The sequence below is a fragment of the Aedes albopictus genome, unplaced genomic scaffold, assembly GCF_035046485.1.
Source record: "Aedes albopictus strain Foshan unplaced genomic scaffold, AalbF5 HiC_scaffold_447, whole genome shotgun sequence".
Classification (NCBI taxonomy): Eukaryota; Metazoa; Arthropoda; class Insecta; order Diptera; family Culicidae; genus Aedes; species Aedes albopictus.
In genome coordinates, this window is record NW_026917251.1 from 2,289 (window position 1) to 25,000 (window position 22,712).

The window sequence follows — 22,712 nt, forward strand, 5'->3', positions numbered from 1 at the left end:
GCCTCGTCTGAACCGCTACGTACAGCAGACCACGGATTAGACTCAGATAGTCCTTGTTGTCTGGTAGCTGATTCATCACCTGCTTATGCTGGAAGTAGCCTGGGTCCAGAGGGGTCGTCGATGGTTTCGCATTCTCCATGTTGAACCGTAGAACGAGCTTCCGGGTATACGCCGCTTGGTTTAGCGGCCAGACTTCGCCCTTCTTCACCTTGATTCCCAGGAAGGGACAAAATACATTTGGCATAATAGACATTTGGCATATTAAAGAAGGGTGCATTTCGATTATGCCAAATGACAATTATGCCAAATGACCGTTATGCCAAATGTCTTTATGCCAAGTGACTTTATTCCAAACGGCCTTAGGCAGCATACATTTATTACGTAACTTTAAAATCGACATTTTTCGACCTCCCCCCCTCTGTAACGCTTTTTTGTATGAAAACCCGATTTTTTTTTGTATGGACCGTAACGCTAGGTCATACTCACCACCTCCCCCCCCCCCCTTCCCCTTGGTACTTCTGAGTAAAGCCCTGCGCTATGATTCTCGCTTTGTGCCGGATAACGGCTCCTCGTTTTGAAAGGGAGCAGGACTTTCGGCATAAGGTCATTTGGCATAATCGAAATGCACCCTATGCCAAGTGATCTTATGCCAAATGACACAGACTCCTTTTGAACAGCCAGTTGCATCCAATAGCTTTCTTGTTCGGAGGAAGTTGGACCAGCTCCTATGTCTCGTTGTCCATCAACGCGTGAAATTCCTCATCCATGGCGGCGTGCCACCTATTTGCGTCGGGATCGCGCATAGCTTCCGCCGGTGTCCTGGGATCATCAGATCGTCTAGGAGAACGCCTGCTTGCTTGCAGGCTATGCCGCGCGCCACTCCTGGGACCGGATTAGTGGGAACGGATGTATCTGTGGAATGTTGGTACGGAAAGTGTTTGCCAGGAAGGGTATAATCTTTGTACTTGCCTTGATATTCTCCTTGAAACCAATAAGGATTGCTTACTTCGACATGGTGTCCCACTTCTTCCGAGTCTGCTTGAGGACATGGGCCATTGGCTTCGTACCTAAAATCCTCACGTGTGACAAATCTGGTTTGCGGCCGCTCCATGCTTCTTCCGGTGTCAGAATATGTCCTTTGGTGGGGGAACGATTGATGAGGTACGTTGCAGTCGCTACTGCATCCACCCAGAATGACTTTGGCAGCTTCGGGGCTGTCCATAAACCACGTGGTCATGTGGAAGCGGGGGGTTCGGCCAATGACCATTTTGTATGGACAAATAAAAAATTTTGTATGGACTTATGACCACGCGGGGGGGGGGGGGGAGGGTTGAGAATTCCCAAACAAAATGACCACGTGGTTTATGGACAGCCCCTTCGCTTCGTGCAGCATACAACGGGCATGTTCGACCACAGTGCAATTGACCCGTTCGGTCAACCCATTTTGATGCGGCCCATTTTTGTACTCAGTCGACGTTTGGTTCTGGATTCCGAGCTCCCTCAAACGCTTTTGTAACGGTTTGTTAATGAATTCTTTACCATTGTCGCTGCGAATGATTTTCAGCTTGCACCCCGTTTACCTCTCCACGAGGTATGGAACTGGTTAAAAGCGTTTAACAGCTCGGTTTCGGACTTCTGTTCAAGAAAGTAGATGGATACCCTCCGCGTCTTGTCGTCGGTGAATGACACGTATGTAGTATCTGCTTCTACCTAGTGACGCTTCCTTCATGGGGCCACATACATCCGTGTGGACTAGTTCCAGGAACTCACTCACTCGCCGACCCTTCTTGAGGAATGGCACAATTCACACAGTTTTCCATGGACAAATTCGTGAAGTCCAGCCCATTCTTTAACTTGTTGAGACTGTGCACTTTGAGGTGGCCCATCCGCCTATACCAGACATCCAGATTTTCGGCTGGGGACGCGAGTGATAGCGCTCTGTGGACTTCGTGCCCCTAGAACACGAACAATTCGCTCTTCACGCCGTTGCTTCCGGTCGCAATTGCCTCACCTTCCGAGTCTGTCACCATCACGCCTTGATTGGCGAACTTCACTTCGTGGCCACGTCATACAATCTGACTTACCGATAGCAAATTGTGGAACATCGTAAGGATAAGCTTCACGTTGTTGACTGTGATGGGATTTTCAGGCCAACATTTCGACTTCAAACGCGTGGAACCGGCAGCTACGATGCTCATCGCTCCTTTGTCGGCCACCATGACCACACCGCTCACCACCCGGTCATCGATCAGTAGCTCCTGATCCTACGTGAAATGATTCGTAGCGCCCGAATTAAAAAATCCAGCTATCGCCGGTTGCATCACCATTTGTAGCCAGAACTGTACAGAAGGCAGATCCTTCCTTCGCTCGACACTCCCTGGCAATGTGCCCATACTTACTGCATCGCTTGCAATTCGGTCCTTTCGGCTGTTTAGCTGACCTTTCCTCGGTTGCGCCTTTTTTCTGCCTTGAAGGAGTGGTTTCCATCATACGAAAGCGGTATTGTCCGCCGTCAATCCGACCTCTCGAACCGCTTGAGCTTGATATGGAGCTTGCTGTAACTGCTGTTGTCCTTGCGGAACTGCTTGGCAATCACTTGATCCATTTTCGGTGGGCATCGTCACCCTTCTTTTGAAATTTTGAGTAAAGTACAACATTTTCTTGTTGGGCTCACGAACTTTAAGATATATGTTGCTGTAAATCAAACTACTCTGTTTCACGGTTGTTAGGGAAGTGAAAATTTTTTTATCATAAGACACCTAAAACGTCTCAGCCTAAGACTACTACGATTGATAACACGCCGGACTGGACGCATGGCTCCTACCTGAAACGACAAGTTCGAAGAGCGTATGTTTTGCTCGGACGTCTATTGACGCTGCTTAAACTTGTTTTAAGAGACAAATAAGGGTTTTTATAACATTTGATAATACGACGATACGATCATCTGTTGTTCTGATGTTTTCCTATTGAATCATAGATGGATACGGGGATTCTCTCGGCTTTTGCAGTCGGTGACAGCAGCGAAAACAAGTTTGCCTCAACATCCCCTGAAGAAGGTTTAAAATAAACCGAAACCGTCGGAAGTTGAGGCAAACTTGTTTTCGCTGCTGTCACCGACTGCAAAAGCCGAGAGAATCCCCGTATCCGTTCAAGCCTACAGTCGATAAGCAATCAGATTGAATCATAGATGTATTTTTCGTGGGAACGAATCGGTTTAGAATTTATTTTTCAGGTTTTTCGATTGTCTTGACCATCACTAACATTCTCAACTCTTACAGGGCCATCTGCGGTCGCATCGAGAATTCGATCCAGGGTCTGCCACCGCCATATCGGCTGAACAAGCCGAAGCTGGCGCTGATGACCTCAGCCGAGTCTCGAAACCAAACCAAACCGCCAAACTTCAGCATCAACTGGTTGATCGGCTGCCCGGACGTGGAGATTGTCAACTCCTTCACCGGCAAGCTGATCAACAACAACACCAACACCAACAAGATGTCCCGGCTGTCGAAGCAGTCGTTCTACCGACGGTTCGCGGCCGTCATCGAGAGGCTTCCGCATGCGCGCTTCCACGAGATCAAGCCGAGCTACGGCGAAACGAAGATGTGCGTCCCGGAGTACCAGCAGGCCAAGAAGGAACTGTTCTCCGCGTTCAGCAAGGAAGACCTGGGCGATTGGTTGAAGAAACCGATCGAGCAGGATCAGTTTACGCTGATGGCGCCGAAACCGGAGGAACTGGCCGCGGCTGCGGTGGCGGCGGCATCGGCGGCCACGGTCAACTCGACGTCCGTCAACAACGGCACCGGTAGCAACGGTTCCGGACCGGTGTCCGGCGGTAAATGACACCAGGGGAAACACTCCGGTAAGCATCACCAGAACGGGGGCGGACTGTCGTCCTCTTCGGGTGCAAGGCTGTTCTGAAAACGCCCCTTTCAGCCGGGAAGGAGCGTCCGCCGGGAGTCGAATTAGGAGATTCTGTTCGAGGGGGAGTAGCACGCTAAGAAAATACCGCCCGCTTCGGTAATTTTTTGAGCGAGATTTCGACCGACGAAGGCGATAAGGGTGATGAGTTTTGCTGAATTTCGGTAAAAGTTTACCGAATTTTGGCAAAATTTGGCATGGGAATTCGTTGAAGTCTACCGACGGCGTTCGGTAAATCACCAAAGTCGGCGAAATTTTCTTATTGTGTCAACGGTAGTTTTAAGGCAAGTGAAAATATTTCGTCATTTCGTACCTTATCGAAACTGTGTATGTAGTGTGAAGCGGTTCTTAGGCGTTACTTGTTTGTATTTTTAGCGTTTTTTTAGTTTATCTAGACGAAAGGTATGAACTTTTTAATAGCTTCTAAGTTGACCGTAGCGAACACCATTGATTTTATGTTTAGATATTGATTTTATCTCCCAGTATACGTTTAATCGGTGAATCCAATGAAAGCTACCGACTTCGTTTGAAGGAATAAATTTGGTAAATTTTTACCAAAAAATGGTGGAGTTTTACCGAAGTAAGAATTCACAGTCTGCACTGAAGTTCAGTAAACTTTCACCGAAGTTACAAACACTGAAGCCATTAATTTAACTTCTGCTTAGTGTTAGTTCAGTCTGAATCCGTTCCACAAAAGAGATCGGAATGTCCGACGAAAGGTTTACGTTTCAACCGTTGGTTGTGTGAAAGCAAGTAAACACTACATATTATACTCTTGACAAAAGTTGCAAAAAAAAACTCAAAAAAGTGCATCCATTCTGTGAACGCTAGAATAGTACATTCATACTACACTCTAGTAGGGCCCGATGCCTATAGGTAAAAGGTAAAACTGACTCGTAATTTAACACAATATCCATTACTATATACTGATGAATTTGATAGGATTCCTAGTGTGTAAGTTTTATCTCTCAGAAAACACCGTTAAGACAAAAGTTGTTCTCATAATAATACAGGAGGAGATAACTGTATAGGTACTCGAAGGGACGCTATGAGCGTTCGAACGTGCGGAAAGAGATACGCGCGTGGATGAAGTAAAGTGCTCATAAGATTATAAGGCATAAGAACAGGCTTTCGCCACAGGCAGATATTATTAAGTAAATAAGATGAGATATCGTCAGAAGGATACACGATCGAATGCGTTTTAAGTTCATGGAAAATTGAATTTGTTATAAAACTGTTTGAAGATAGTTTGATAGATTATGGCTGTTTGGATTGCTGCAAGGTTCATATTATAGCATATTGAACTATGGATTCATCGGATTCATGAGATCTAAAATACAGAAGTGGAAGTCCTATTACAAATAATTGCTCAATATACTTTACAGTGCATATTGAAAGCATGCAGAAAAGTTCATAAGTAGCGCATACTCAGTTTTATGAGCTGAAACCGCTTTCAAGCTTCGTTGGATAAATGTACTACTCCGGCTGGAAATAGTACTTTTCGCTATTCGTTGAATACACAACAATTTTCAAACGCATTTCTTACTCACGCGCACGCATCTAGATAATCTGCTCTGCATAACCCAGATCCTTCATTATATGGTATTCCTAAGGTCTCCAGTGAATTTAGCTTACTCTGCTACAACATGTTCATCCAGTATCTTGCTCAGGTTTGTGTGTAGAGCTTTCCTTATACCCTACCGTCTCTTCTTACGCCTCCGAATCATCCGCCTTTATCTTCAGTCTGAACACTCATTTTTTGCAACGTCTTGTCTGGTTATCACATATACAGTATCGGACAATAAAAATGCATCAAAGCTGTTTTCCCATACAAACTAGTCAACTTTGGATTGCCATATCTCAGTTATGTCTCAACCGATTGTTTTCATTTTTCTGTGACGAACTAAAAAACATTTCAATTTTTAAAAACTATTGAAAAAGTTCAGTGATAACTATTGATACAAAAGTTACAGATAGGTTGAATTTTGACAATAAAAATGCACCAAGGCAAAAAATTGTGTAGCCAAAAATGCTGAAGTCAGATAGCTATGGTGTCTTCAGCAAATTGATTGGTCATCTCACAAGAAACATATTTGCCGAAGACATCATAGTGATTTGACTTCAGCATTTTTGGCTACTCAATTTTTTGTCTTGGTGCATTTTTATTGTCAAAATTTGTATCAATAGTTATCACTGAACTTTTGCAATAGTTTTTAAAAATTGAAATGTTTTGTAGTTTTTCACAGAAAAATGAAAACAATCGGTTGAGACATAAATGAGATATGGGAATCCAAAGTTGACTAGTTTGTATTGGAAAACGGCTTTGGTGCATTTTTATTGTCCGATACTGTACGTACAAAAGTGCTCCGATAAAGCTTTGCTATTCATCACTCCTTGTTAGAGCTTCAGAATCCTCCTCCTTTCGTTGGATATGCCTTGGGTCCATAGGGGTTGCTGACGGCATGGCATTTTGAAGGCCGAATTTCTCCACAAGTTAGAGAACATACGCCTTCTGGTTCACCACATGTAACAGTCGTAGCTGAACTTGACATGCATTCCCAGGAACAATTTCCGATATCCGAGCAGCGACATTTTGAACTTCTTCTCCAAAGTGGCCACAATTTCTTTCGCTGCTACACGCGATTACCATATCGCCTTCATAAACTGCGATGAACGTGTTCATTCTCTTGTACAAACATGGATCAGCCGTAGATGCAACGAATCCTGTTCTCGGAAGTACTTCATCTAGCGTTTTATTCCAAACATTACCAGCTCGTTTGAGGCCACACAAGCTTGAAATCAATCGTCGCACTGTGTTGGAACAGGGTTGTATGATTCCTGGAGGTACTCGTCGTGAATCCAAAATCCTAAGGCTTCAAAACTATTGCTGACACGTCCGTTCGTTTCTTAAATCCGTCAAAAGAAGGGCGATCAAAAACCAAACCCGAGCACGCCTAAAGCTTGGCATGCTTCGAACCTTTTTTCTTATGCGGCGCATCTGCCATAGGCCTAATCAGAAGACGTTTCAAATCAGCTGATTATGGGGGCCTTTGACAGTTCTCCTGAAAATGACAGTTCAGCAATTGCCAAGGCAATAGTGGTTTCGCAGCGCGGTGTCACGAACACTAATGCAAATCTACTGGTTGAAAATATGCCCATTTGATTTTGCTGGGAACAGCTGATCTTTGTTTACTATTTTCAACCAGTAACTCAAGTGGTGTTCGTGTAATGCAGCGTGTACGTACACGCAACACTACTAAAAGCAGAAACCACTATAGAGATAAGTGACATTTCAACACACGAACACTAGCGCAAATTTTTCCTCACACAAAAGTGCACGCCGATTGAAAGGCTATTCAGATTGCATATGCAAATATTACCCAATCGATTTGGGTAAAACGGGTAAATAATGATAAAACTAACGTCCGGGGCAAGAGTGCAAATATTTTCCTCGCAGTTTCACAACTACATCTACAAAAAAGGCACGCATACATTTGAACGTGATTACCTCTATTGCGCCTTTGTTCGGCAGTTGTAAACAGTGACATACACGGACCTGTCAACTGAAAAGGCCTTTTCCACTCATTCGTTATGTTGACTTTCAGCGTTGCCTTATGCATTGAAATAAACTTGCAACTTCAAACGCTTCAAACCGAATACATAATTGTCTTGTTCAACTTTGAAACACATTTTTATTTCCTATTTTTCAATACGCTACATAAATACACTACAGTAAAGTGTCTCGAGTATACCAAAGTGGAGAATCCTTGGGAGAATCCTTGTCGTTTTGACATGGCTCCTTCTCGATTGGAACTATGGGGATGCCACTAGATCGACTGTTCCAATTTTGACGTTTCTCCTCTTTGTTTTATCCAGGCTCGTTACACTACAGTACCTTCATATATGAACTTGTCCACAATGACGTCACACGCCAACTAACAGCAAGATGTGAAACTATGAACTTCTACACGATTTTTTGCTGGCCTGCTTACTCTCACAGAAAATTTGACGTTTGAGCGGTGTCGACACCTCTCAAACGTCAAATTTTGTGTGAGAGTAAGCAGGCCAGAATAAATTCGTGCAGTAATCCATAGCTGCGGGTCGTGTTGACAAAAATCACTGCTCGCATCTTGCATCCGGTGAGATCTGATGAACTTTCAGTCACTGGATGTTCACGAATGTCATTTTGTGTAAACCGGGCCCGCATTTTCAAAAGCAATCGTGTGAAAAAAGAAGATCGTGGATAAGTCCATATGGTTTCTTGCAACCCACCGTACAAATAGACCGTCTCAATGTTCACGTGCTTGACTATCAGACTCTCACGAGATGAAATGTCAGCATGATGCATTCGTTAGACTCTGAATAAGGCCCGTGTTCTTGACGATGGCACATATTTCCCAAATGGAAAGGAACGTGTCTATGGAGCTTTAATGATTTCGGCTCTGTTATGCCCAAGTGGCGCAGGAGCCTTCAAAATAAACGAATAAATATGCAAGTGTCTATGAAGCCGATTTATTGCTACCTGATGCCTGAAGGCTGAAACACAGACAAACAGACGTAACACTTGCGAAATTTCCAACGACCACACTTTTAACGATCATTTCAAATTTTCATAGTTGTGGCTTTCACAACCAGAGGCGCGCACATCGTTTTTCTATGCGTTTGACGTTTCACTCTAGCGCCTTCTGTTGACGATATTGCACACCACAGTGATACGTGCAACTTTTCCACCAGGTGATGGTAGTGTGAACTGGGCGATGGATTTTCATGAAAATCGTTCAAGGTGTTACGTCTGTTTGTCTGTGGCTGAAACCAATCAGGGGCGTTTAATTTCGTTTCAATGATACACTTTCATGCAACATTTGAATGAGTCACTTTATCTGTTTGACACACTGTTCGAGTCTTTCTTTTCGATTCGGAAAACGTTCTCATTCATCGTAGCACTCGGTAGTCTCTCTTCGGAGTGGCGTTGCTTGTGCTTCACTCGGCAGAGCAGTAGTGCCTCACTCTTGCGCGTTAGTCTCTCAATGGTTACGGGCGCCGGTTAATTGGATTTAAGCGGTCGAACTTGTGTCCCTTTTTCATAAAACATAATGATCATTCTATTGGCGTGCACCACTATTAGAAAAATTGTTTTAAATAGTGTTTTTAGCACATTGAAAATTTTCAATGACCCACAATTGAAACGAAAATCCTAAGTGTTTCACTTTAATTTTCAAACGCACTTGTTTCAGTAGCAATAATGAACGAGCGTGTTGCAGTGTGAGTTATGAAGCATCGCAGCAGTCCCGTCGCATGGGAAACGACTTGCCTTGTGACTTGCTACGGCTTTCGTGCGTCATGTTTTTCTTTCGAAATTGCACGTCCCTGAAACCAATAACGGTCGACTCGTTGCATGGAAGAGGATGAATCCGCTTTCAATGCTATGATTATCGAAAAGCCAGCACTAGAGAGGAGAAAATTTAATGTTTTTTTCCTTGAAGTTTGTACGACTTCTTTACAGTCCCTGGTATAATCGACTGTATAATGAAGTGGGTCTTCGTAGTCGCCATGTAGTGAAATCAACAAGACCGCATTTTTTCAGCCATTTTCAGCCGCACGTTTAGTAAGGAGAAATATCAGTATTGGTAGTGACTGGTTAACCCTTTGATCAGCATGCTGCGATTCTGTCTAGTCAGATTAGTTAGATACTTTGCCACCATTGGAGATGGCGCGCAGTACAATTGTAATCTGAATCTTAGACCCAACACTTTGATACCGGAAAAGCTGGATCATGGCTCATTTTCAGCGATGGAAGAATGGCCAAGTACCCGTACAAGGTGAACAGCGTTTGCTGAATTCAGCTCCTAATTGAGTTCGATAAGCGATTACTTACTTCAACGTACAGTTAGCCGAAGCAAGTGCTTCAATAAAAGTCTGGCTGTCTCAACAGCAGTACATTACTTTGCACATTAGGTGCTGCTGAAGTGTTGATTCGCATTCTAGAACAAATATTTCTGACTCAAAACCGGTGCAGTATCTGTCAAGTGAGTAATATTGATAGACTTGTCTCACAACAGCGGACTACAGCATCAGTAAAACATACGATGCCGTCTGAAATGCTCCTCTCAAGATAACAAGAGTCCACTCATCCCGCGAATGACAATTTTTTATACGGGAAATTGCAAGCAATTGTAAGATCACTTGAAGTAATGACAACTTTGTCTAAATCAACCAAAAGTGTAAACAACCAAGTGTACGTTGTGATAGGATTTAACGAGAAATCTTATTGGTGAGAACTCTCAACTAGGTACCTGAGGAGTGCTTTGCATCAAGTCGGAAAGGATGCTGTGCTGATGCACATGTCAACTAACAATGCTAGGCAGTCATCGGCAAAATCTTAAGCAGGAAAACCGCTATTATTTAGTTGCCGTATCTGCTACAAGACTTCGGAATATCGATGACAAGACTCCCCTTTAGGGGCATCCACAAGAACTCCTAATCGTTTCTTGACGTTATTTCAAGAACCGTTGGTTTTTGAGTATTTCGTGAATACAATTGAATACTCTCTCGATATCGTAAACAATTCCTCGCGCTTGGTATCATACAGGCATATACAGAATGATCGATTTTTCTTCAAATTTTCTGCAAATCATTTTCGGTTTTAGATGCTAGTCCTAGTCGTCCGTTACTGAAACACACTGAAAGATTGTCCGAATATTGGTCGCATTTCCCGGAATAATCCGCAGAGAAAATCGATGAAGAGAAATCGATCATCGTAGATATACGCACTAAACGCGAGACTTTGTGTAAAGGAGTTACAGTGGACTTTCCAGATTGGTAAGCATGTTGGTTCACATGAAGAGGCACATTGGCCAGATGAACATCACGGATGTGATGATCGACTATGCGTTCTTAGCATTTCAGAAGAAAAGTTGTCAAACTTATAGGTCTGAAATTCTTTGCTTCTTCATACGACGCACGACCCACTTTCGGAATCAACCTTACCTTATAATATCCCGCCAAGATTTGGGGATATACCCTGTAGCAAAACTGCAATCAAGTATTTTTTTTTTTTTCAAAACATGTTTGAAATAATCAAATACTTTCTGAAGCAAAATAAGATAAATCCCATCTGCTCCAGGAGATTTACATGGATACAATGCGTGTTATACTGATTCTCGGTGTTTATAAGCTGAGATATTATGAAAACGTTTAGCTGACTACTTGGCTGAGCAAATCTCGGCATTCGTAAACCGAGACTCGGCATTCTAAATTAAGTGTGTAGGCTTTGGCCATGACAGCAGTGCGGACTTCGGTGGACTCTTAGCTATAGTTGCGCAATGACGACAAGAAATCGTCGTGAGCAATGTTGTCCTCATCCAAAGATGGCCAATAGACATAGCTACGAGTAATTGCTTTCACCGGCTGCATTTCCGGATGACCTCGGTGGAGATGATGGAGACAGCGTTCCCGGAAACTTGATGGAATTACCAGACGTTCGCCGAACATGACGCAGTCTTATACTGTTAACAGCGACTCTCGACTAGCGTAGAAACGTTTTATTTCTTGATTTTTTTATTCTTAATCACTTAACCTAATTTACAGCTCTATTGTCCACTGGGGCACTACGTGAGCAATTTCAATTGACAGCTGCACTTACATTTTGTACAGCGCCTAGATTCTTATTCTACTTTATCGAACTGGTTGCCTTTCTGCTGCTTTCACTTTTTCTACTTTATACCTAGTAGAATGATGAGCACAAAGATGGTGATGGATGGCCGTTGTTCCTTTCCAGTTCGATTGGGGGTCCATTATGAGTAGCAGTTCGCCGATGTCCAGGTATCCGGGTCCGTTTGAGCCATGGGGCTCAGAAGAGGGTCAGTGTCAGTTGCTCTCGGGGGAAAAGCAACTGACGAAAAATTGCAAGTGCCGGGGCTGGGAATCAAACCCATGACCATCCGCATATGAAGCGAACGTGTGACCAACTACGCCACGGGCCCCGGCTATTTCTTGATTTGTGAAGGGCGATTTTGATCGTGGCCAACCTTCGCGGCCAACGCACTTCCTGAATCATTTTGAAATTCTGTTGAAGCGCATCGATTGAGCTCACGGCGAGGGCCTTCTCCAACATAATGCTGGCCACAACGAAATCCTCTTCCGGCTTGACATGGTGCTCAATCATCCGAGACAGAACATCAGCGTTGCCAAACATATCCGTAGACGATCTTGAAGTCGTACATCAGCAACTGTAGTGGCCAGCGTTGTAACCGATTTGCCATGTAGGCAGGAATGCTCTTTTTTAATCCGAAGATGCGAAGAAGTGGGACGTGATCGTGACCCCGATTCCGATGGAAGAAGCATTCGCTGAAACGATTATATCCAGCTGTGGATTGTAGTGCGTAAGGAGCAAGTCGGACGACAGGATTTTCTTGAAATTCTTGAGGGAGTGCTGACATTCCGACGTCTAAATAAACTTCTTCCCTTGCTTGAGGAGCTCGTCGAGTGAATGCCGTAGTGTTCTCTTGCTTGGGACAAACTTCCCATAATAATTGAGCGCCCCTAGGAAGGAATGCACTCCAGAAACGTCCGTTGGAGTTGGCATACTACAAATCGCTTAAATTTTGGCCGGATTTGATCGTAAACCATGTTCATCAACGAGGCGCCCCACGTATTTTATTTGTTGTTGACCATACGAGTGCTTCTGACGAAGGACATTTTTAAGATTTCGTCGATGATCTTCTTCGTCCACTCCTCCAACTCACAAATCGTCAAGATATCCAGAAGTGCACTCCAGCCCGTCGAACATGGCGTCTACCAGCTGCTGAAATGCCCCAGGTGCTGCTTTGACCACCTGCGGTAGTCGGTTGTAACTGTAAAGATCCCGATGCGTGTTGATTGTTAGCATTTCTCGGGATTCCTCTTGCACTTGTATTTGAAGAAAAGTGTCGGAGAGATCAATTTGGCTAAACACCTTGCAGTTGGCCAAATTCGCGACGATATCCAAGTTCCAGTTGAATAGTCACCACAAATCCTTACTAGCTTTCCTCAAGACAATGATTGGAGTTGGCCACTCCAAGTGCTCGACTGATGTTATGATTCCAGTCCTATCGGGTTGTGCTCCTTACTTTAGCGTGAGCTGCACCTTTGCCTTGGTACACAGTCCCTGAGTACCGTTGAACATCGTCAGAAAAGCTTGGTGACCGCTGTCATCGATCTGCTGACTTTATTGCAGAACCACTTTTACGAAATCGACCAGAAATTGAATTGATCGATGAGGTCCAATCCGAGCAGGTTGAGTTGTTGCTTCACGACGTAGAATCGAGCCTGACGCTTCAATCCGTTGATGGAAATCTCGCGCGAACACTCTAATTCCAGCTTAAGTGGGTTCTCGGATGCTGTTGAAGCTGCGACCGTCACTGGGCCTGACGTAGGTCGACCGATCCAACGCCATGTCTTTTCGGAGATTATACAGATGACCGATTTTTGGTTTCCGTCCTCCTGGATATCGCTTGTTTGGAGATCGATGGTTTCTAGTTTTTCTTGCACTGGAGCAGTATCCGTCCTTGTGACCGATCTCTTTACATCCCCAACAATGGCTCGCCGGCGGTTGTCTTCGTTTTTTTTCTGTATTTTGTGGAGCTGTTTCGTAGAACTGACCGTATGGCATGGTATGGCCACTGACCAGTCGGTGCTTTCTTGGTAGTTGAGTGCGCCGTAGTATACTACATGATAAGGTAATAATGAAGGTCTTGTTTCCTTGTTTCTTGTTTCTCCCGAGCGCGATGCTGATCTGTAGTCGTTTCACGACAGATTGATTTTGCCATTCGCCATAACCATTCTCTTGTGACCAATACGGCGTCGAATGATTCCGTGGAGCTTGCTGATACATTGCTTGGCGTTGTCTAGCGTATTGGTTCGAGGGTAGTCCAGCCAGCTTATTGTGTCCTTAGCTGTAATTTTGGAAATGATTTCCACTTCTTTATATCGACTTAAATAGTCGATAATCACCAGCAGGTATGAATCACAAGGCAATGGTCCGAGGAAATCCATAGCGGTGTCAACCCATGGAGCATTTGGCAACGGACGACGACTCATCGGTTCGAGTCTGTCCGACAGTCCTACCAAACGACAGCCTACATATGTTTTGACGCAAATCACATGGTGCAAGTGACTAGATTCAAATCAATTGAAAATACCCAATTTAATGCGAATCGATCTTGTACAGTAGGTGTTCGATAAATGCAACATGTTTACGTTTCACTTACCGAATGACATTCGATAACTGCAACAACTGACAGACGTCACGTAACTGCAGAATGTAACCAATGTGCATTCGAAAAACATCGCATTGAAACAAAAGTGCATACAGAAAACATCGCATCGTTGTTGACATTTCATTTTGACGGATAGCGGTGCGATAACTGCAAAATTGATGCACTTAGCGGACTTGCAGTTAAAAAGCATCCCAAGAAACAGAACTAGGCTTAACAACAGTTTCTTAAGCTGAAGTTTGCTTAAGAGTGGTTTTTTCCACTCTTGTACAGCAAAAATGTTTGTTGGGATTGCAGTTAATGCGTTTGCACCGAGCGAAAGTCTACTGTAAACACCACCATGTATACATTGTTCAGCTCGAGCGGTGCGTAAGCAAACTGAATTGAATTCATCCCGCTTGACAGATGACTTGAATTCAACTCACATGATTCGCGAGTTTAGACGGGGCAAGTGAGATAATTTCGTCATTGGCGTAGCTAGCTTTTTCTTTTTTCTTATTGCGGCGCTTATAATAAATCCACATTAGGCGGCGGCGATATGGCCGCTAGGAGATTCCCGCGATACAGACGCAATGTCAAAATCGAACAGATACTGTCACCCACCCAGCAGCATTGCAGCAGCCTTCAGGCCGTTCATATCAAAACAAAAGTTAGCACAATGGCATCTCAAGTGGCCAGAAATCGTAATAATATTTATCACGACATTGCTTCACTATACGCATACGCATCACCTAGTCGGCTTTGTATTTAATAATCGGGATGTTGTTAAGTGATGCTGCAGGAGGATGCGGCTTCAATTTTTCCATTTCCACATTGCGTCTGTATCGCGTGCATCTCCTCGCGGCCATATCGCCGCAGCCTCATGTGGATTTGATATGAGCGCCGCAAACAGAATTTCTGACCATCAGGTCGCTCATAGTGGTGCGGGCATATTTTGGCAACTTGATGGAAAAGAAGAAGACAAACGCGTTTCGCGGATTTATCTTGCAAGGCACAATACTCACTCTCCTAAACAAACGCGAGAAAGAGCGGGATGCGAAAAAGGGCCTGTGCCCCCTCTTTCATCCTTTTCTTTCTCGTGTTTGTTTAGGAGAGTAAGCGAGAAAAAAGAAAAAGCTAGCTACGCCAATGAATTTCGTTTGACTTGAATGAAAAAGTTCAACATGTTCAACTTTCGTTCAAGTCAAGTGAGTTGATCAAGTGAGATGAATGGTGGTGTCAGTGTTGGTAAAAACTCAAATTCTCAAATCTCATAGTTGAGTTGTTTCACGCGCGATTCTTAACTCGCCAAACTCACCGCCGAAAAAATCGTACATGAGTAGACTCGTGATTTTACTCATTCCGTTATTTCTTGGTATTCTTATTATTTACAACGAAGTTTTTAGAATTATATGACATAACAAGACCAAACCTTGTATACAACAACAAAGAATGACGTTTAAATTGATTTGGATTCGTTTTACAAGCAAATGAGATTTCGCCGCTTGACTCGCGAGAGCGAGATTTTGCATGAAAATCTCGCGCGTGAGCAAATGATTCAGAATCGCGCATGAATTTGCTCACGCAGGAGCGGTTCATGAGTGTGATTTTACCAACAATGGGTGGTGTTCACGCGTTCAATTCGCATTCAATTGGGCATTTTCCATTGACTTGAATGAAGCCACTTGCACCGTCTAAACCAGGCATAAGCCCGCAATACATGTCAGTTGTATTCAAGTCATCTGTCAAACGAGGTGAAGTTGAAGCATTCAAGAGCATTCAAGTGAGCATTAAAGTCGTTTGCCGAGGCTAAACACACCACTCATTTCGAATGAATATTTTTGAGCAGTTTTCAAGTGAGATGCTCGTTTCAGTTGAACAATGTAAACCAGGCATAATAGACGAGCTATTGCTGTGGAGGGAGTGCATTTTCTAATGGGTCTGGCAACTCTTCGCCGCTGGTTTCATCCGCTTAAGGTGGTTCTGTTCTTTCACCTCATTTGAATTCCGAGTTCGATAAATATTACTGCATTTCTGGTGCGAAAGTTTCCAGTCGTTCTTCGTTTGTTGTCTGCATCCAGTAACACAACGTCCCAACACACTTTATTGGATCCTTTAGTAGAGACAATAGCCTTTTCATCCTGCTACGTAGCCGTATGCGTTATCCCTCTGAATACCGAGTGCCTGTCGAACTACTTCGGTGCTTGTTGCCCATCGTTGTGGTATATTCTCGTTTCCATTGTACCTTCGATTGATACTCTGTATAGCGTAACAATGCTCCAGCGTGTAACGGCAACAAGGTATGGCGCTGGTACAATGCCGTCATTAGCCTCCGTCTACCCAGAACCTTCCCATGTTGCGGGCTCGAGTGGGCAGCTGTCAGTTCCACCTCTTTGATCGACTCACAGACTTCCAGCTTAATATCAACAGCCGACGACCTCGTACATGACATTTCATGACTTCGGACCCAGGACGGAGCCTTGCGAAACTCCTGAAGTTATGCGGAAGGACTTCCGAGTTGTGCCGTATCAGTATAAGCTTCGAGAACCTTGTACGGATACACAAGTATCCAAGTAGTCAAGTGTAAGAAGCGCGCCAGCAATATCGGCCCAACCCGAGCAGAAGAAAATAACAAGTGAATAACACATCAAGGTATTTATCCTAAATACTACCATACCTTGATATGCCTATCATTAGGTGGTAATAAGAGGCAAAATAACAAAAACGAATACCAAAATTTTGTATAAAAAACACCTAGAAAATAACAAGTCTTGTTATTTAAATAATGAATGCATACCTACAATTTCAAGTGCTGTATTTGTTATTCCAAAGTTATTGAGTAACAAACTTATAACATTTCTTGTTATTAAATGCTTCATTTGTTTGATGACTTCATGATGTAATGGCAAATCTTGTTCTTCGATTATTTTCACTGCTAAACCAACAAATACTACACTTATACCAAACTCTGCTCGAATACTTCCAACTGTTATTGTGATGTTCTCATAACGTTTCGTGGAATAACGCAGCAATAACAAGTTAAGGTATTAGAGCACATGTTGCTCTTCGCATGGTATTCGTAAGGTATGCCCTTCTGCTCGGGAAGTGGGACTACTCTTCGCATTCCTTACGTCAAGGGTCACTACTCACTACTGAATAGTAGTGATTCACCATACTCTAATGCTGAAGAATTATCTCAGCAGTTTTGGTGACTGACAAGCCATGGATTGCGTGATTGACGAGCACACATCCTCGAGTTTGCTGTTTCATAAGGCAGGTCAGAATACTGTGAAGGGTGCCGTGTGGTACTCCACAGCCTCCGTTAGCGATTGGGTGTTCATAAGACTCAACAAACTATTCATTCCTAGGCACGGTAAGCATATAGCCTCATCACACCATGAAATAGGGGTCACCTGTTAGTGGACTCTTACTACCACAACAGGCGGTTCGTAGTGTTTGTTATTCTTAGCCTATTGAGACCCTGAAGATGGTCATAACAATAGAACTACACTAGAACTCCAATGGCGCTGTAGTCACTTTTCCTTTTTAATTATTTTAATAACTTTAATTGTAATTAATGACTATTTTTAGGTGTTCATCTTGTAGAGGATCTTTTATTTTGGTAAACAAAATTTATTTGACACTTCTAGTACCGCTACTGACGCTGTAAGGTCGTGGCAAACTAGATGTTAGTCACACGAACAGTCGCGACATTGGACTTCTGTGGCTAGTTATTCTAATGTCATAACCAAGGGTAGAAACGTTGGATGGAATAGAATCAATCTGCTTTTAAATCCATAAACCGGAAAACCCTACACCAGAAAGCAATTGTGATTGTTTTTCCTACACACTGTCACGGTCGCCATATAGTGAAGCGAAATTTCTTGGTTGCCATGTGGGAAAATCGACACGGTCGTCTGTCGTAGTAAACTTCCGGATGATTTAAATCATCTAATACTCGACCATTCGAATACTCGAATGACAAGAACTTGTGGCAAGAACTTGTATTGTCAAGGACAAGTGACCAAAAAACAGTTGTATGTTAGCATAACTATATTGCGAGGTATGACCTCTGAGATATACAGCAATTTCCTGAAGACGAGCACAACTAAAGGTCGATAGAAGATTCTATAAATCGGAAAAGTCTACCTCAGGCATAAATTATGATGGTTTTCCAAAAAAACTTATAAATTTTTCACGGTCGCCATGTGGTGAAACGGAATTTTACGGTCGCCATGTTAAAAACCGACAAGTCTGTCGTTTTCAACAATGTGATGGAGATGAAATCATTCCGTCTTGTGAGGGGAGAGAGAAGATAGCTCAAAGATTTTTTTTAGATTGTTGGACACAACAAATGGAAAACTTTTCGAAAAGATATAGAATTGGTAACACCTTTTCAATTTGATCTTAAGGACAGACTTGTTAGAATCCCAAGATGGCCGCCACAATGGCCGACTTTGTTACCCACTCACGATTTCGAAGGCACAAATCTCTTCGTAAACAAAACCAGCGCGTTTGATCTTCTTATTTTAACCCAAGCAACACACATGTTATAATAGAGTTACGACAGCGCAAGTTTTGGTTGTATAGAAGTTTATTTTACGTAATTTTAACAATGTGTTGAAATAACGTAAAATAAACTTCTATACAACCAAAACTTGCGCTGTCGTAACTTTTATATAACATGTGTGTTACTTGGGAAGCTTATTACAAGTGAGCATGAACAGAATAATAAAATGCACTGTTGTTTGAAGCTTGCTTCTTGAGATTTGTGTGTTTTAAGTTCTCATGCACTTTTGAAGCAGGATTTCAAGACGTTTGTCCTTAAGGAGAACTAATCAGTATCAGTATGACTTTATGTTTATGATAAGCTCATTTGTAGCCAAAAACAATCCAAGCAGTCATTTTCTATCTGAAAACGTCGATAGACCATCAATTACGAACCTACAATACATTCATCACAGAGAGAAATAATAAAGCAACACAACCGTACCGCAAACATTAGAAACCAATGCTAACATATAATCACAAGCCGAACCATAAGCCAGTAATAATTATAACCAAAGGACAGAGAACAAAACATGGAACTCGAGTCTAGAGTAGAAGAAGGAAAACAATTACCATGAGCGTGAGCGCGTATCGCATGTGCAGCAATAAGTAATGAAGCGAAACAGTGAGTTCATCCCGTGCAAAGAGACAAGTAGGAGTAGAAGTAAATCATTATGTGATATATTTCAAGTAAAGATAATATTTCAGTAATTATTCAAATTTAACCTATTCCACACACGCGACGGCAACAACCGACAACTTAAACCAACTCACAAACACCCCGCGCATTGCATAGGCGTGGCCCCGCAGCTCACCACATCGGGAAGACACTCTCTCGAGTCTCTTGCAAAACAAAGCAAGCGCTAAGCTGCTCCGCAGCTACAACAATACGCTATTGTTCCATAGGCTGGTGTCCATGCCAGCGCTGGTGTTCGCGAGTGTATTCCCGAGAGGTGGAGCGCCCGGAATGGGCAGACGAGGGGGCCCGCGGTGTTTGGCGATTGATGAGATGTTGCGCGGCGCGCAGTGACGAAAAGAAGCAAATCAAAGCAAACAACGAATCGACTGAAACACAAACACAATTAAGAAAGCAAAACCGTTTGTATTTAGGAGAAACAATGCGTGTGTGTGATATAGAATGAGTGGTGACTGAACGTCGGTAAGAATGGATGAGTTTTATTCTTAGTGAGGAAGAATTCGCGAAGATAAACGAATAGCAACAGCAGTACAAGTTTATGTTTTGTCCCAATGTAGTAGAGAGGTTATGTTTTGTAGTTGTTACAGCAGGAAGGCAGTGTTGCCATTAGATGTGTCAATTTATGTTTTGTAGTTTAGTAGCCTGTTACCGGTGGGTTTATTTTATTATTCAGTTTTCGCTTCTATTCCAGTTTTATGTGTCAATCGAAACGAACAAAGGCGAAATCGTATACACCAAATATACCGATAGAAGTGAGGAATATCAGTTTTCCAGAGAAACAATAGTGAATAGCGTAGCGAAGCTGTGCAGAACAATTGCGATACGTATGACAAGTATTATTTTTGTTTCTTGTTAGACAGTAGAATAGTCAGTAGCGTAGGTATTATTTTTCAGCCGTAGTAAATGTCAGTGTGTGAGTATGTGTGTGTAGCAGTGCGTTGATTGGCAGTAGATTGAGAGAGTATGTGTGACAACAAAACCCCTGTCGTTAGTGTATGTGTAAATGTCGATAATAAAATTGAAATATTTACTGTGATATTAATCTTTACTTCAAATATTAACATTCGCATCAAAGTCGAATATTAATAACTGTAGGAAAACAAACAAATGACACATATTGCAAATAATTAAACATATTTAGAACAAACAAAAAAACTGACAAACAAAAGCAAATGCGTTCATTAAACAAAGTTGCACCGTTTGCTGTTCAACAGCAAAAAAAAGCAAGAAGTCGGTGCAAATCTAAACATTGAAACAATTATTAATCCCCTTAGCAGTTAGAAAAATTTATCTCTTTTTAAAATGACAGAAAGCTAATCGTTACTCGAGTTGAAACACAGAAATCTTTACCTTACAAACACTTACAAGCTAATTATTATTCATCCCAAATAGGCAGAAAAGAATGCCATCAGATATAACCAAAACAAATAAGGAAAAATTTTGCACACCATCCGCCGAAAAAGTAGGCTGTCATTTGACAGCCATTCGGCTGTCATCCGACAGCGGGAGGGAGAAAGTCAATTGATATTCACATCCGATGCAACAACTACAACTGTCAAAATTGCACTTCATCTCCTGCTCTCACGCACACAAACACACAGTCGCGCAATGTCGCGATTACGGTGTGCAGTGACTGTGACAGCCTGCTTCGATCGGTGGCCAATGACAACGCTCACACATTCATAGAAAAAAACAATATGATGATACGCGCACTTCCGAATTCGAAAGCATTAACTTTGAGTATTGTGTAATCCTGACGATAGATGAAATCAGAAATCATATAATAATCCACACTCGATCTGACTTGGAACCGTCGTAGTGGTCGTCGTCACTTCCAATTTTTCTTTTCCTCTGTTTCTTCGTGCACACGGTGACTGGAACTACGCGCACACTCACACACATTCAATTATAGCACTCACACGTTGTGATTTTTTATGGTAGAGAAAGAAAAAAAATGTTTAGCAAACCACCGGAACCGGAAACATATCGGTATTTTTTGATCGACTTCTCAGAGAACACGCAAGTAACAAGTACAATACATACAAAACAAAAGTTAGGAACAGTTGGGAGGAGGTCGTCCAAAAAATCCGCTACGTTCCGGTAGTGGGGCCTGGATTCTGGGCGTCGTTGCCAGTCTTCGGAGGAAATTGGCGCAAAAGAAAAATTTCAAGTGGCTTATCAGAAACAGTAGTAGAATAATGATATTTAAAGAAAATTTAAACAGTGGATAGTCTTACGTAGAATAAAAATGGAGGAAGTTATGAAATTTTGAGAGTGTAGGATAAAGTTTGAACAAATATGTGAGAAAAAAAAGAGAAAACAAAACAAAAGAACAGCGAAAAAGAAAGCCCAAGGTTAAGAATAACATGTATGAAGTCTTGAAGGAAGCGTTGCCAGATAACTGATTTTGGTTTTACATTCTATTGGTATGATCTGTCAGTGGAAATTTGACCCCTTTCTTTGATAATGGATTTTTGGGCAATATTTTATGAACGTGTATTATACCTAACCTCGTCTCTCCCTACCGAAGCTCCTTATGCGCTTTTCTCTTAACTCCTTTTGAGTTGACCATCTGCAGTTTAAGCTATTGGTTGATTGTGTTAGGGCCGTTTCTTTCCCGGGAGTGATGGAAACCTCTCGACAGCAGCTTGATAGTTCAGCAGCTTCAAAACTGTAATTTTATTATGGTATTTGATTTTATAGTTACAAAAATTGTATATCACTTACATATAAGTTTCGCGGCTATCTCTCCGAGATACGACTCGCCTAACATCGTTTAGCACTATTTATGCATAATGAAACTGTTTAACGAAAGTTTAGCTTGGAATTCAGTAGTTATACTTGAACTAAGGATCTTTCTAATGGCTGCTCAGTTGGCGATTTCCCCTTTTAATCCCTTTATACGTCAATTATACAAAAGTACGTAATGGAGAAGGCTGGAGTCACTAAAAGCAAGAGGAAATCCCTTTGGTATTTCCAACAGATTGGGTGATCGATTACGATGCAACAAATCTTAAGCAAATAATCATATCTAGGCACATAACCTCTAAATATCCCACTTAGACCTCATTGTACAACCTCAGTTCCACACTGATAAGTTTTTCTTGGTCCTCTGCACGACTCTCTGTATGGTTTACACAACTTTGTTGTTCATACACTTCTCCTGTAGAGCTCGCTTCATTAACTACAGAAGTTCCTTATGTACTTTCAATCAAACATTGTTTCAGTTGTCCAGCTATGCTGTATATGTTACCCCTAACGTAGTTGGTGATGTGCCGTGTGCCGTTTCTAGACCCATAACCTGGTGAACACTTTAC

At 42.6% G+C, this 22,712-nt stretch overlaps 1 protein-coding gene across 1 annotated transcript; it reads left to right on the forward strand.

Moving 5' to 3' along the window:
• Positions 1 to 3,277: 3,277 nt before the first annotated feature.
• Positions 3,278 to 21,674, forward strand: LOC134283981 (double-stranded RNA-specific editase Adar-like; the record flags this gene model as incomplete). Its single annotated transcript, XM_062843679.1, is given in 1 exon segment — positions 3,278 to 21,674. A coding segment is annotated over 1 exon segment (563 nt), but the record flags the coding sequence as incomplete, so codon positions are not given.
• Positions 21,675 to 22,712: the final 1,038 nt, after the last annotated feature.